The sequence below is a fragment of the Mobula hypostoma genome, chromosome 22, assembly GCF_963921235.1.
Source record: "Mobula hypostoma chromosome 22, sMobHyp1.1, whole genome shotgun sequence".
Lineage (NCBI taxonomy): Eukaryota > Metazoa > Chordata > Chondrichthyes > Myliobatiformes > Myliobatidae > Mobula > Mobula hypostoma.
Window position 1 is genome coordinate 56,592,143 of NC_086118.1, and position 14,429 is coordinate 56,606,571.

At 45.9% G+C, this 14,429-nt stretch overlaps 2 protein-coding genes across 10 annotated transcripts in view; one reads left to right on the forward strand and one right to left on the reverse strand.

Annotated features, from left to right (window-relative positions):
* Positions 1-7,827, forward strand: part of exoc7 (exocyst complex component 7) — a 47,959-nt gene extending 40,132 nt beyond the window's left edge. For 5 of the 9 annotated variants that reach the window (XM_063030668.1, XM_063030670.1, XM_063030671.1 and 2 more), the window contains 8 exons: positions 336-374; positions 1,707-1,772; positions 2,066-2,186; positions 2,696-2,791; positions 3,549-3,612; positions 4,309-4,350; positions 5,815-5,948; positions 7,645-7,827. In XM_063030668.1, the coding sequence (XP_062886738.1) occupies positions 336-374; positions 1,707-1,772; positions 2,066-2,186; positions 2,696-2,791; positions 3,549-3,612; positions 4,309-4,350; positions 5,815-5,948; positions 7,645-7,747 (665 nt within the window). In that variant the 3' untranslated portion in view covers positions 7,748-7,827. The remainder of the gene's footprint in view (positions 1-335; positions 375-1,706; positions 1,773-2,065; positions 2,187-2,695; positions 2,792-3,548; positions 3,613-4,308; positions 4,351-5,814; positions 5,949-7,644) is intronic. The other 4 variants (XM_063030669.1, XM_063030674.1, XM_063030675.1 and 1 more) reach the window with 1 other exon arrangement.
* Positions 7,828-8,838: 1,011 nt separating this feature from the next.
* The window catches only part of wu:fj29h11 (uncharacterized), a 160,580-nt gene continuing 154,989 nt past the window's right edge, over positions 8,839-14,429 (reverse strand). The window contains exons 49-50 of the mRNA XM_063030715.1: positions 11,637-11,763; positions 8,839-9,886 (exon numbers count right to left, since the gene is read on the reverse strand). Coding sequence (XP_062886785.1) covers positions 9,295-9,886; positions 11,637-11,763 — 719 coding nt within the window. The 3' untranslated portion in view covers positions 8,839-9,294. The remainder of the gene's footprint in view (positions 9,887-11,636; positions 11,764-14,429) is intronic.

Consider the following 14,429-nt stretch of genomic DNA (forward strand, 5'->3'; position numbering starts at 1 on the left):
CCCTGATGCTCCTGCCCCTCTGTGTCCATCGTATTAACCACCCACTGCCTTGTGCCCCTGACACCACCCCCCCCAGCCGTTACCTGTCTAGTGCGGTGCTGTCCTTTAACTCTTCTGTCTCTTGTGTATTCAGTGCTAAGCTCCTCCTCTGTTGCTACCAAACCCTTTTGTCCACTCCTTGACCCACCATTACTGTCGGCCTGGTGCTGTAACCACTGCCTAAGCTGATTCTCTGGTGTCCCGTTCTCATCGTCCACTGTTTTTATTTAACTACTCCACATTATGATCTGCTAACTCTCACTTTTGCACTTTTTTTGCTCTGCTCTGACCGGTAGTTCTGGGGGACACTTACCATATCCCTTTAGACCCCAGAGGTGAGTCGATGCATCTGTAAGTCCCGTCATCTCTGGCATCTGTCTGTCGGTTGATGTTATGTCCTTGGAACCCATGTATCCGTTAGTCCACATTGCCAGCAGTTCATTTATGTGAGTGAATTCCCTGTAGAGTTTGGGGTTGGGTTTGGAGATCAGTTGGAGGGAAAACTACAGGCTACGGACTAGGACGTTATGTTGGACCATTATCATTCTGTAAATAGGCTAAGTTATTTCAGTGTGTGTTCTAAAGGGCAGGTTGCTAGCTACCTCTGTATAGAGTAGAAAGGCGCCAAATAGCTAGCCATCCTCCACCAACCAAAGGTGATCCAAGTTCCAGACACGAGATTCTGCAGATGCTGGAAATCCAGAGCAACACACACACACAATGCTGGAGAAACTCAGCAGGTCAGGCAGCATCAATGGAGGGGGATAAACAGGACCACCTGGGTCCTGACTTGAAATGTGGACAGCTTATTCCTCTCCGTAGATGCCGCCTGGCCTACTGCTGAGTTCATCCAAGTTCCAGATACTGTTTTTGTCACCTATCCCTTCTCTGAGCTTTTAATTTGCTTGGAATCCAAAAATCTGTCTTGATGTATCCTAAAGAAACATATGCACCCATTCAGAGTGAAGACGTTTCTCTTTACCTCTCTAAATGGCTGGTCCTGGCTGTTATAAACTGAGGCACAGATAGTGGACAGCCAGAGACAGTTGCCCAGGCTAATACCAGGGGCATAATTTTAAGGTAATTGGAGGAAAGTATAGGGGAATGTCAGAGGCAAGTTATTTTAAATAAAGTGATGGGTGTATGGAACGCACTGCCAGGGCTGTGGTAGAGGCAGATACATTAGGGGCATTGAAAAGATTCTCACACAGGCACATAGATGATAGGAAAATGGAGAGTTATGTGGGAGAGAAGGGTTAGTTTGATCTTGAAGTAGGTTAAAAGGTTGGCACAACATTGTGGGCCAAAGGGCCTGCACTGTGCTGTACTGTTGAAAGTTCTAAGTTTCCTTGATCCTTACTCAGTGGATGGCCCAAACAGACAAGTTGTTATACTGGAACAAATGTCAGCCCTGTCCCCTCATACCCTTCTCTACGGCCTGTTGTTATACCCTTTCTCAGCAGAACAGCTCGCTGGTATCCCAGTGGGGCTGAAATCTGGGGTGAGGTGGTGTGGTTAAGGAAATGGAGGGAGCACTGGTGGATCTAGGCGCTATCCATTATTTAAAATGTTGTGCATCTTATCCCAACATCCCACTCCCTGAAGCTAAGTTTATTGAATGGCTGCATTTAGTTTTCTGACTGAGACGGGAAATTGTTGACTTGCAGAGATTGGAACTTCATCCAGCTCCTACAACTCCGAGTTCAGCCGGCGGCTTCTCAGCAACTACATCTGTGAGTATTGCTTCACAGTGAGATGGGGAGAGAGGCGAGGTGGGCAAGGCCTCCGGTCTACCACAGTACTGTACCATTCAAAGTACGTGTGTCACCACATACAACCCCGAGATTCATTTTCTAGTGGGCATTCACAGTAAATACAAAAAAATTACAATAGAAAATCAGTGAAAGCTGCACCTAAACAAAGACGGACAAACAACCAATATGCAAAAGACAACAAATGAAGCAAATACAAAAAAAAATGTAAAAGATTGTTTTACACTTTAAAGCAATTTCCTTTCTTACTGTAGGCAAAATACTCGGCAACCTACAACTGAACTTGCATAGCAAGGCCAAGGTGTATGAGGATACAGCACTGGGCGCTGTCTTCCTTCTCAATAACTTCAACTACATCCTCAAATCTCTGGAGAAGTAAGTTTGTGATAATCAAGCTCTATGTTCTCAGGATAACAAATGTAAAAATTGTCCTAATAAAATCAAAAGGTGGATTCCAGTTTCGTCCTTTTGCTGTTCTCCCGGCTGAGAATGATTCCTTCTCTCTGCTGATTTAAGTTTATAGTTACTTATGGGTCTGGGTCTGGGCAATCTAGGTCCCTCGAGCTGCTGTGCGGGCTTCAGTGCGGTCCACAGATGTCACAGTTGTGGACGGGGGAGATGGGATGAACTGAGAAGCTGGGTGGTGACAGGTGGAAGAGCTAAAGGGCTGAAGAAGAAGGAATCTGATAGGAGCGGAGAGTGGATCATGGGAGAAAGGGGAGGAGGAGAGGAACAGAGGGAGGTGAAGGGGATCAGAGGGAGGTAGTGGGGGTGGGCTGCTCTTTGCCTTCCTACAATTACAGTTCAAGTTCTGTGGCCAGGTGCAGTTACTTATTGTTTGGAAGCTGAATTAGTTTCCTAACTTTCATTCTGCTGTTGTGCAGGTCGGAATTAATCCAACTTGTGGCCGTATCTCAGAAGCACCCAGACAAGACTTATAAGGGGCACATTGAAGAGCAACTTCAGATTTACCAGCGCAGGTAACTCTTATCATCTGGTCAGGTAACAGTCTTTGGCCTCTGCCATTTCTGTCTTTAAGCTGCTGATCGCCTAGGATTTTCACGCACGACAGTCTCTGGAGTTCAGAGACTGGTGCGAGAAACAAAAATCATCCAGTGATCAACAGTTCTGTTGTTAAATATGTCTGATTAATGAGAGAGCTGAGCGGAGAATGGCCAGACCAGTTCAAGCTGATAAGAAGGCAACAGTAACTCAAATATCCACGTGTTACAGTAGTGTGCAGAACAGCATCTCTGAACACACAGTTCATTGAATCTTGACCTGGGTGGGCTACAGCAGCAGAAGACAACGAACACACTCAATGGCCATTTTATTAGGTACAGGACGTACATAACGAAATGGCCACCAAGTGTACGTTTTTAAGCATACAGCACCCTTCCTGTTTTTCATCTTTTTATGAAATGCCAAGATTTTTTTTCTCATTTCCTATGCTTTTCTTGAGAATCCATGCTGTCTTGGATCATTCGCTCTCACATATGTAAGTAGCTAAAGGTGTGATTGAAGTGTAACCTGTTGATTCCCCTTTCCAGGGCTTTGGCCACAACTGTTCAGGCTTGCTCTTGGCACACCAGTCGGGGGAAGGAGGTAACCCAGGCTGTTAAGACTGCCGGTGTTGGTAGTGTCGTTACTGCTGGAGTTAGTGGGAGGAAGGGGCCACGATCTTTTATGTCAAAGTATTCTTCAGCAGCATTTCTTATTTAACTTGTGTCTTCACAGCTGGTTGAAGGTCACAACACCCCTTACTGAGGGTAACCTACCTGCCTTCCAGCCCGGAACCAAAGTAAGTAGCACAGAATTCCATTCCTTTCCATTCACAGTGTGTACGGTATCTCATTAATACCATGCTGAAACACTTCAGCTCGCTCGACTGTCCACCCTCAGCAACATGACAGGATAGGAATCATTGATTCCTTCCCTACAGGGATGGTAACTATGCAGCTGGGTTCTTAACAGTTTCACGGCAATTTAGACATAAAACACAGGAGAAGAATTCAGCCCATCGAGTCAGATTTATTACCCCCTCAACCCTATTCTCCTGCCTTCTCCCTCTAACCTTTGACGCGTTTTTGACTACCAACACCCGTGTCTGGGTCAAATTCTGACCGGTGTTTGACTGGGATCACCTGTGCCTTGATCGAATTCTGACTGGGGTCACCCGTGCCTGGATCGAATTCTGACTGGGGTCACCCGTGCCTGGATCGAATTCTGACTGGGGTCACCCGTGCCTGGATCGAATTCTGACTGGGGTCACCTGTGTCGGGATCGAATTCTGACTGGGGTCACCTGTGTCGGGATCGAATTCTGACTGGGGTCACCTGTGTCGGGATTGAATTCTGACTGGGGTCACCTGTGTCGGGATTGAATTCTGACTGGGGTCACCTGTGTCGGGATTGAATTCTGACTGGTACTTGAATGCAGTCACCATACAATTTTTACCAGCAATCTGTACTAATCATTTCCATTTTATTTTTTGCAGTTGAAAGATAAGGAAAGGCAAGCAATCAAAGACCGTTTTAAGGTAAGATGGAAGCATTATAGAACATGGAAGAGTTCAGCATTGTTGTGCTGAACCAGCTAAAAGGCAAATCAAAACAGTCAAACACTAATCCCTCCTACCCCTCCAGCTTTCTTACATTTTTTTTACCAATCCAAACATATCATAAAAGCCTCTAATGTATTTGCCTCTTCCACACTACCTGGCAGCACATTCCAGTTATCCACCACTCTGTTTTTAAAAAAAAAAACAACTTACCCCTCACATCCCCCTTGAATCTACTCCCTCTCACCTTCAGTGTGGCCTCTGGTATAGACTAACTTTCTCTCTGCCTCCTTCCACCTTTCTGTACTTGCAACCTAACCGTCCCTTTCTGGAGGTATTATAATTGTTTCATGATATCTAAGATGTAGGTGAGGCCAAATTTGGATTATTGTATGCATTTCTGATCACCTAACTACCGGAAACTTATCACATTCCAAAGATGTTTTAAGTTTCAACATTACATCCTTGTTTTTATATTCTAGTCCTCTTGAAATGAATGCTAGTATTGCATTTGCATTCCTCACCACGGACTCGACCTGCAAATTAACCTTTGAGGAATCCTGCACAAGGTCTCCCAAATCCCTTTTGTGCCTCAGATTTTTGTATTTTCTCTCCATTTAGAAAATAGTCAACCCTTTCATTTCTTCTACCAAAGTGCGTGACCGTACACTGCCCGACACTGTATTCCATCTGCCACTTTGCCCATTCCCCTAATATGTCTAAGTCCTTCTGTAGCCTCTCTACTTCCTCAAAAGTAACTGCCCCTCCACCTATTTTCATATAGTCTGCAAACTTTACAATAAAGCCATCAATTCCATCATCCAAATCATTAACATATAATGTAAAAAGAATCAGTCCCAACACTGACCCCTGTGGAACTGGCAGCCAACCAGCAAAGGCTCCCTTTATTCCCACTCTTTGCCTTCTGCCAGTTGGCCACTGCTTTATCCGTGCTAGCATCTTCCCTTTAATACCTTGGGCTCGTGGCTGAACGGCCTGTACGGTGTTGTACTGTTCTGTGTTCTATTGTGGACATGTGACATTGGTGCCAGAATTGTGGCGACACGTGTGGGTTGCACACACACACACACGCAACCCCTCCCCCCCCCCCGGATGTGTTGTTAAAGCAAACGACATTTCGCTGTATATTTTGATGTCGTGATAAATAAATCTGAAGAGATTCCACCTACTGAAGGACAGAGGCTTGGTCACTCCAGCTTCCAAGGCCGGCTGCACACTGTCACAGGATAACACAAGAACCTGGATACTGACTGGTTGGTGTGTGTTTGGGGATGGCCAGTCACACTAACCCTGTAGCCAAAGCCGACAGGCCAGTAATGATTTGGATTGGGAGATGTCCCAACTGCTTTTTGGAGTCTGCACAAGAGATGTCTTCCCTCGTGTGGATGAGTTCCTTTAAATGCAGCTTGTTCTGGTTCACAGGCATTTAATGATGGACTGGAAGAACTTTGCAAAATCCAGAAATCTTGGGCGATCCCTGATAAGGAACAGAGGGATAAGATCAGGCGGGCACAGAAGGAGAATGTGACTGGAGCCTATCAGGTCTTCTGGCAGAGGTAAGAGGCAGGAGTGTATTTATCTGTCCTCGTGTCTGGTTGTCTGGGCCAGGGAGCAGGGTGTACAGTATCTGAGATTCAGGTTCATGGGGATGGGGGATGGGGGAAGGTCTAGTGTTGTCTCTGGCTTTGAGTGTGCAGGTTCTAAGGCTGCAGTAACCCTACAGCTGTGTCACTAAATGGAGGGCCATCTGCCACGGATACATCTGCTTTTCTTTCAATGCTGCCACAGGGGTCCCACATCTGTGGGCGGCAGAGTAGCACGGCGACTAGCAAGATGCTATTACAGCTCCAGCAACCCGGGTTCAATTCCTGCTGCTGTCTGTGAGGAGTCTCCACGATCTCCCCGTGAACGTGTGGGTTTCCTCTGGGTGCTCTGGTTTCCTCCCATGTTCCAAAGACCTATGGGTTAGGGTTAGTAAGTTGTGAACATGCTATGTCGCCATTGGAAGCATTTGTGGGCTGCCCCCAGCACATCCTCTGACTTTGTTGGCCATTGATGCAAACTTCACGGTATGTTTCAATGTCCATGTGACAAAGCTAATCTTTTAAAACAATTTTCTGCAGATGCTGGAAATCTTGAGTCAAGCACACAAAATTTTGTAGGAACTCGGGTCAGGCAGCATCTATGCAGAGAAATAAATAATCAACATGTTGGGTCAAGACCCTTCATTAGGACGCTAATCTGTGTCTCCTGGTTAATCAGAGGCACTGACAGAGAAACCTCCTCATGGGCTCTTACTGAATTCTGTGTTTACCACATTTCACCAGTTGTAACTGTTTGAATATAATTGACTGCGGGATGATGTGGAAACTGCACCTTGGGTTGATCTATCAGTTTTTCTCCTATGTGGTTAAATGATGCAGCAGCAGGAATATCTGCTGCTGGTGTAGAAAGAATACCACCACCCTCCCCAGTTCACTCGTTCCCCTCTACCAACCACTTCCCTCCTCTCAAGGACTTGTCCCTTTCACCTTGTTCTTTTCAGGAAAGCAACAACTCACCTGCACTCACAATCCAGTGCACTACTGTGCTCTGATCGTGATCTCCTCCATGCTGGAGAAACCAAATCCAAATTCTGTGTGTGTGCTGTAAGAGCTTTCCAATATCCTGTGACTTTGGTTCTCCAAACTGCTCCTTCTGACCTGCTTTGTTCAATGTGATGGCCGGAGTAAGCTCCAGGAACAACCCATCTTGCACCTGGGCACCATGGACCTTGATATTGATTTTAACAAGTTTGGGTGCAGTTCTATTTTTCTGTCCCCTTCACAAATGTGGTTGAACCTTTGTTTCAATTAGTTTTTCTCTTTTATTGCTAAGATACCCTGGCTCCCTTCTCTCCCCACCCCACCCACCCATCCAGCATCTTTCCCTTCCTGCAACTTAAAGTCCTGCAGAAAGCTCTCAGCCAGAAACATTGACTGTTCATTCATTCCATAGCTGCTGAGTTCCTCCAGCATTTTGTGTGTTGCTCTGGAATTCCAGCATAGGCAGAATCTCTTGTTTATTCTAAAGAAGTTTTCTCACTTTTCCCTTTTCTAGTGAAGAGATGCCAACGTACTGACTGTTTTCTCCGTTTGGGTATATAAGTCCTTTGTTTCTCCAGATTTCCAGCAGCTTTTCACTCTGGAGGTCTGGTTTCAGGCTTACGTACCTACCAGTGCTTACTTGTTAACTCTTCATTGATTGCTGCAGGTATTCAAACGTTCCCTTTACCAAGAATGTCGAAAAGTACATAAAATACAGAGTGGAGCATGTTGAAGAAATGATCGAGAAGCTCTTTGATACTTCAGCATGACGATCCAGTATTACTGTGCCAGACACAACTGCCAATCATTTATTGAAATATTGTGTAAATAAACTATTACTTGAATGAAACTTCCTGGTTATAATTGTTTTCAGTTGTGTTCCTTTGAGCTGTAACAGTACTCAGAAAATCCCAATGATACCAACACCCACTCATGCAATTTCAAGCTGGTTGACAACAGAGAAATAGGCTGTGATTATTAGACCATAAACGCAGAAGTAGGCCGTTCAGCCCATCGAGTCTGTCCCGTATTCCCCCTCAACACTATTCTCCTGCCTTCTCCCTGTAACCTTTCATGCCTTGACTAATCTATCAACCTCTACCTTAAATGCACCCAATGACCACAGTCTCCTGTGCAATGAATTCCACAGATTCATCACCCTCTGGCCAAACAAATTCCTCATCTCTCTTCTAAATAGACATTTCTCTATTCTGAGGCTGTGCTCTCTGACTCTAGACTTTAACCTTTCTTACCCCTCCCCCAACCATAGGAAATTCCTCTCCACATTCACTCTTTCTTGCATAAGGGATCCAGAACTGCTCACAATACTCCCAAGTGAGGCCTCACCAGTGCCTTATAAAGTCCCTTTGCACCTTGTAATTTTGAATTTTCTGTTTAGAAAATGGTCTCCGCTTTTATTCCTCCTTCCCAAGTGCATGATCATACACTTCCTAACACTGTATTCCATCTGCCACTTACCTGTCCATTCTCTTAATCTTTCCAAGTCATTCTGCTGACTCCCTGCTTCCTCAACACCACCTGCCTCTCTACCTATCTTCGTATCATCCATAAAGCCTTCAATTCCATCATCCAAGTGATTGACATACAACATAAAAAGAATTAGTCCCTGTGGAACTCCATTACTCACCAGCAGCCAGTCAGAAAAGGCTCCCTTTATGCCTGATCGGCAATGCTCTATCCCTGCTAGTATCTTTTCTGCAATACCATGGGCTCTTGCTAAGCAGCTTCATGTGTGGCACCACAGTCACTACCTGAACAGAGAATGCAGACTGACTTCTCAAGGGAGTGCGAGGTGCTCAATTAACACTGACTTTGCCAACACCACCCAGACAGGGAGTAAATTGGAACATTGACTTGGGTTCAATTCCTGCTCTTGTCTGAAAGGAATTTGTCCCTATGACTGTGTGGGTTTCCTTGCACATTCCAAAGATGTATGAGTTATGGCGCCAGAAGCCTGGCGACATTTGTGGGCTGCCCCCAGTACATCCTCGGACTGTGTTGGTTGACGTACATGTGTAAACAAAGCTAATCAATTAAATTTATGATAATTTATTCCAAACATTATCACAGCTACATGATATAATAAAAGGTTTGAAAAGCTAAAATTGTACAGTAATTCTCCACATTTTAAAACATCTTTTCTCCTCTGGAAATAAAAGTTTAAAAAATATACTAACAATCTCTCACCAGTGATATTTTTCTTAATCCTCCGTCACTATATGCTTTCTTACTTAAAAAAATAATTAAAAGCATTTTGAGTGGGACAAACATTTCCCCCAAGTCAGTGCAAAGTAACTTACATATAGAGGAACAGTTCAAGCTGCTTTGTATGCAGGCACTGTGCCAGGTTTTTAATTTGACACAGCTTTACATTCAGAGAGTCTCCTGCATTATAAACACGGTACAGGTGGTAACAATCTTTGAATTTTAGGGCCAGGTCCACTTCTTGGGCTGAGAGCTGTACGTAGTTCTTGTCAGCTTTGCTGGTGGATTTAACCTCTATGAAGGTGTCCATCTGTCCCTGGCTCACGGACGTAAACACCACCCTGAAGTCATAGGGCAGCCCACTCTCGCCCTTCTCATTCACCCAATTCACAGAAATCGGCTTCAGCTCGCTGGCGCTCTCCTTCCAGTCCATCAAGAACCCGTGAACCAGGCGCTCCCCCCATTCTCCGATGGCTCGCTTATCTATCTTGTCCTCGCTGAAGATGACCGCCTGCGGCCGTTCCACCGTACTGTGTATCACCAGCTCCTCCAGCGCCTCCTCGTGGGGCTGCTCCTTCTGCCACACCGGAGCATCCAGGGGAATGGCTGGCCGGAAAGCACTGGCAGCCACTCCGTTGTATTGGTTCCGGTTGGTTCCCGGTTTGGACACTGACGTTTCCTGGCTGTATGGTACAGACATGAAATAATGGTGTGAAACATCAATATTTACCCAGCCCAGCCTCCTACCCTCACCCTGATGCACACAATTCTAACAGCTGTTTTCTGATCGCAGAGATAATACTCTGGTAGAGAAAAGATGCACAATGGAATAATTCCTCCCAGCAAATCATAGAACAGAGAATACAGTACAGGCCCTTTAGCCCATGATATTGTGCTAACCCTTTAACCTACTCCAAGTTCTACCTAACCCTTCCCTCCCACATAGCCTTCCGTTTCTCTTTCGTCCATGTGATCATTCTTGTAAGCCTTCTCCATTGCCAACACATTCTTTCTTAGAAATGGGGCCCAAAACTGCTCACAAGGACCTGGAATGAGACCAGTTGCCTGCCGAGGTCAAGGTGGCAAAGACCACTGGGAGCGATCTGAAGCTACTCCCAGTTGGGATGTGGTAAGCCAAGGGCTCAGGTCTATGATAGTGGACCAAAGGACGGGAGAGGGCAGAACCTTCTGAGCATCAGGCGGTGACTTGTAACAGATTGCTAAAAGGTGGAAGGAGGGAATTTCAAAGACAAAACTTATTATCAAAGCATGTATATGTTACCATATACTACCTTGAGATGCATTTCTTTGTAAGCTATTCTCACAGGAAAATAACAAAATACAGTAGAATTTATGAAAACTATAGATAAAAGCAAGGATGTAATGTTGAGGCTTTATAAGCACTGGTGAGGCCTTGGTTGGAGTACAGTGAGCAGTTTCAGGCCCCTTTATCTAAGAAAGGAGGGTTATGAAAATGATTCCAGTATTGAAATGCTTGTCGTATGAAGAGTGTTTGATGGCTCTGGGCCAGTACTCACTGGAATTCAGAAGAATGAGGGGTGACCTAATTGAAATCTATCGAATGTTGGAAGTCTTCGATAGAGTAGGTGTGGAGAGGATGTTTCCAGTGGTGGGGAGTCTGGGACCAGACAACTCAGCCTCAGAATAGAGGGACGTCCATTTAGAATGGAGATAAGGAGGAATTTCTTTAGCCAGAGGATGGTGAATCTCTGGTATTTGTTGCAACAGGAGGCTGTGGAGGCCAACTCATTGGGTATATTTGATGTAGAGGTTGATAAATTCTTGATTAGTCAGGGCATGAAGGGATACCGGGGGGTGGGGGGGGTGGGGAGTAAATTTCGACAGGACTGAGAGGAAAGAGTGGAAAATTCACTACAACCTTCCAGCTCAATTAATATTGGCACTTGCTGCGACATCCAGGGTGTAAAACTGATCTATAGAGTATGATTAGTGGAAGAGCTTCCTGCTGGGACACAGGACACTCTGATCCGGAGAAATTCACTCTTGGTTTGATTTTGGTGCACTGTCTGTTCTGTGGACAGGGATGGAACACGCTGAACACAAAGAACAGATCCTCCCTGGAAGGCCAGAGGGTGGCACAAATCAGGCCTGTGGTCGGAAGCCTGTCTGTGTGTGTGGGTGGGAGGGAGGGTGGGCAAGGGGCTTACGCTGTCATTCTCTGGATCTGTCCTGTCGCTTCTGCTCGGGTTGTTCTGCTGAATGTTGTGGTCATGCTATGCTGGCATTGGAATGTGTGGCAACAATGGGGCTGCCCCCAGCACGTACTCAGGTGGTGCTGGTAGTTAAAGCAAACAAGACGTTTCACTGTGTGTGATGAACAGACCAGAATTTGAGATCAGACTCTCCCACAGCATGGCATGCACAATGACTGAACGAGTTGCCGTGTCCTACCCTGAGTGTTTCTCATTATCAGCAGGCAAACCATCTCCTGTTTTGCTGTCGGCGGGCTGCAGGCAAGCTGGTTTGGTCTGGACAGGATCCACCTTTGGTTCCAGGGTTGCTGGTGGACCAGCATGGGCTGTAGAAAGTAAACCAAGCCCGTGAATATATTTCAAACACCCGAACAAAGATACAGCTCTACAGCCAAACAGGAGAGACAATTGATGAATGGCCTTTCCTCTGTTGACACAAACTGGGGCACCGGTAACTGACCAAGCCAGCACCATCTCCCCGAGAAGGTGGTGGTGAATAGTTTCAGTGTTATGGTAAAGGCACTTTTACGATGGTGTGGGGAGAGCTGTCGTATTTGGATGCAGTGTTAGAACATAGAACAGTACAGGCCCTTCAGCCCCCGACCTTTAAACATACTCGAAAGATCGATTTAACCCTTCACTCCCACACAGCCCTCCATTTGTCTTTCATCCACGTGCCTGCCTAAGAGATTCTTAAATAACCCCAACACATCTCTCTCTACCACCACCCCTGACTGTGTATTCCACTCTCCCACACTCCCTCTGACATCCACCCCTACACTTTCCTCCAATCGTCTTAAAATGACACTCCACTCTTTAAGAAGTGAGGGAAGCCGAAGAGAGGAAATTATAGGCCAGTTAGTCTGACTTCAGCGGTTGGAAAGATGTTGGAGTCGACTGTTAAGGACGTGGTTTTGGGGTACTTGGAAAAGGCCAGAGTTAGCATGATTTTCTAAAGGGGACATCTTGCCTGACAAATCAGTTGTAAACCTTTGAGGAAGTAACAGGCAGAACAGGCAAAGGAGAGTCAGTGGATGTTGTTCATTTGGATTTTCAGAAGGCCTCTGATAAGGTGCTACACAAGAGGCTGCTTAACAAGATAAGAACCCAAGGCAAGTACAAGAAATCTACTAGCATGGATAGAAGATTGGCTGACTGGGAGGAGGGAAAGAGTGATAATAAAGGGGGCCTTTTCTGTTGAGTGGGTCTGTGTTGGAACTACTGCCTCTCATGCTATACGTCAACGATTTGGATGAAAGAATTGAGGGCTTTCTGGCCAAGTTTGCCAACAATATGAAGATAGGTGGGGGGCAGGTAATGCTGATGAAGCAGGGAGTCTGCAGAAGGACAGAGACAGATTGGGAGAATGGGAAATGAAGTGGCAGATGGAGTACGGTGCAGAGAAGTGTATGGTCATGCACTTTGGCAGAAGGAAAAATAGCGTGGACTATTTTCTAAATGGGGAGAAAATTCAAAAATCAGAGGTACAAAGGGCCTTGGGAGTTGTTGTGCAGGATTCCTTAATGGTTGACTTGTAGGCTGAATTGGTGGTGAGGAAGGCAAATGCAGTGTTGGCATTCATTTTGTGAGGACTGGAATTAAATGTAATGTTGAGGCTTTATAAGGCATTGGTCAGACTGCAACTGGAGTATTGTGAGCAGTTTTGGGCCCCCTATCTCAGAACAGATGTGCAGGCATTGGAGAGGATTCACAGGAGGTTAATAAGAATGAAAGGGTTAACATACAGTATGAGGAGTGTTTGGTGACTCAGGGTCTGTAGTCGCTGGAGTTTAGAAGAATGAGGGGGGAAACTCATTGAAACCTATCGAATATTGAAAGACCTAGTGGAGAAAATGTTTTCTATAGTGGGGGAGTCTAGGACCAGAGGGCACAGCCTCAAAGCTGAGGGATGTCCATTTAGAACTGAGATGAGGAAGAATTTCTTTAGCTAGAGGGTAGTGAATCCGTGGAATTCGTTGCCACAGAAGACTGTGCAAGCCAAGTTATTGGGCGTATTTAAAGCAAATGTTGATGGGTTCTTGATTTTTCAGGGAGTCAAACGTTACGGGGAGAAGCCAGGAGAATGGGGTTGAGAGGGATAATAAATCAGCCATGGTGAAATGGTGGACCAGACTCCACAGTCCGAATGGACTAATTCTCTTCCTATGTTTTACGGTCTAAAGAAATGCAAGTGAAACGGTGATCATGTCAGGCAGCGTCTTGGAGGAAAGGACAGTGTTGATGGTCCACAACTATCATCGGAAATGAAGTTGCTGGGAATGAAAACCGTTTTATAATTACAGGGGGGAACAGAACAGCGAATACAAAGGGAACCTGTGATGGGCTGGAGGCCAAGAGAGGTTGCAGTTCCGGTAGGGGTGCTGGCACTGGGAAAAACAAGTCGGGCACACCCCTGTTCCTGTGCTGTGCTTTACTACATTCTAAAACAGAGCAAAAGGCCCTTCAACCCAACGGTTCCACGCTGACACAGCATCCTCCCTGCTAGTCTCATTTATCTGCACTTGGCCCATAAACCTCCAAGCACCCCCTGTCTCAGCTACCACCTGCCATTTTATACACTTCCCATTCCCCCCACTTTCTTATTCTGGCTTCTTCCCCTTCCTTTCCTGAACAAGGGTCTTGGCCCGAAACACCGACCGTTCATTCCCCTCCATGGACGCTGCCTGACCTGCTGAGTTCCTCCAGCATTTGGTCAGTGTTGCTCTGGATTTCCAGCATCTGCAGAATCTCTCGTGTTTACGTCTGATTCCTGAATTCTCCAGTTCTGATGAAGTTTACTGACCAGAGAAATTATGTGCGTTTTCACAAAATACTCTGCAGATGCTGGGGTTAAAGCAACACTCACAACACACTGGAGGAACTCAGCAGGTCGGGCAGCATCCGTGGAAAAGATCGGTCAACGTTCCGGCCCGAAACGTCGACCGATCTTTTCCACGGATGTGCGTTTTCCTCTCCCTGTATGCAGCCCAGA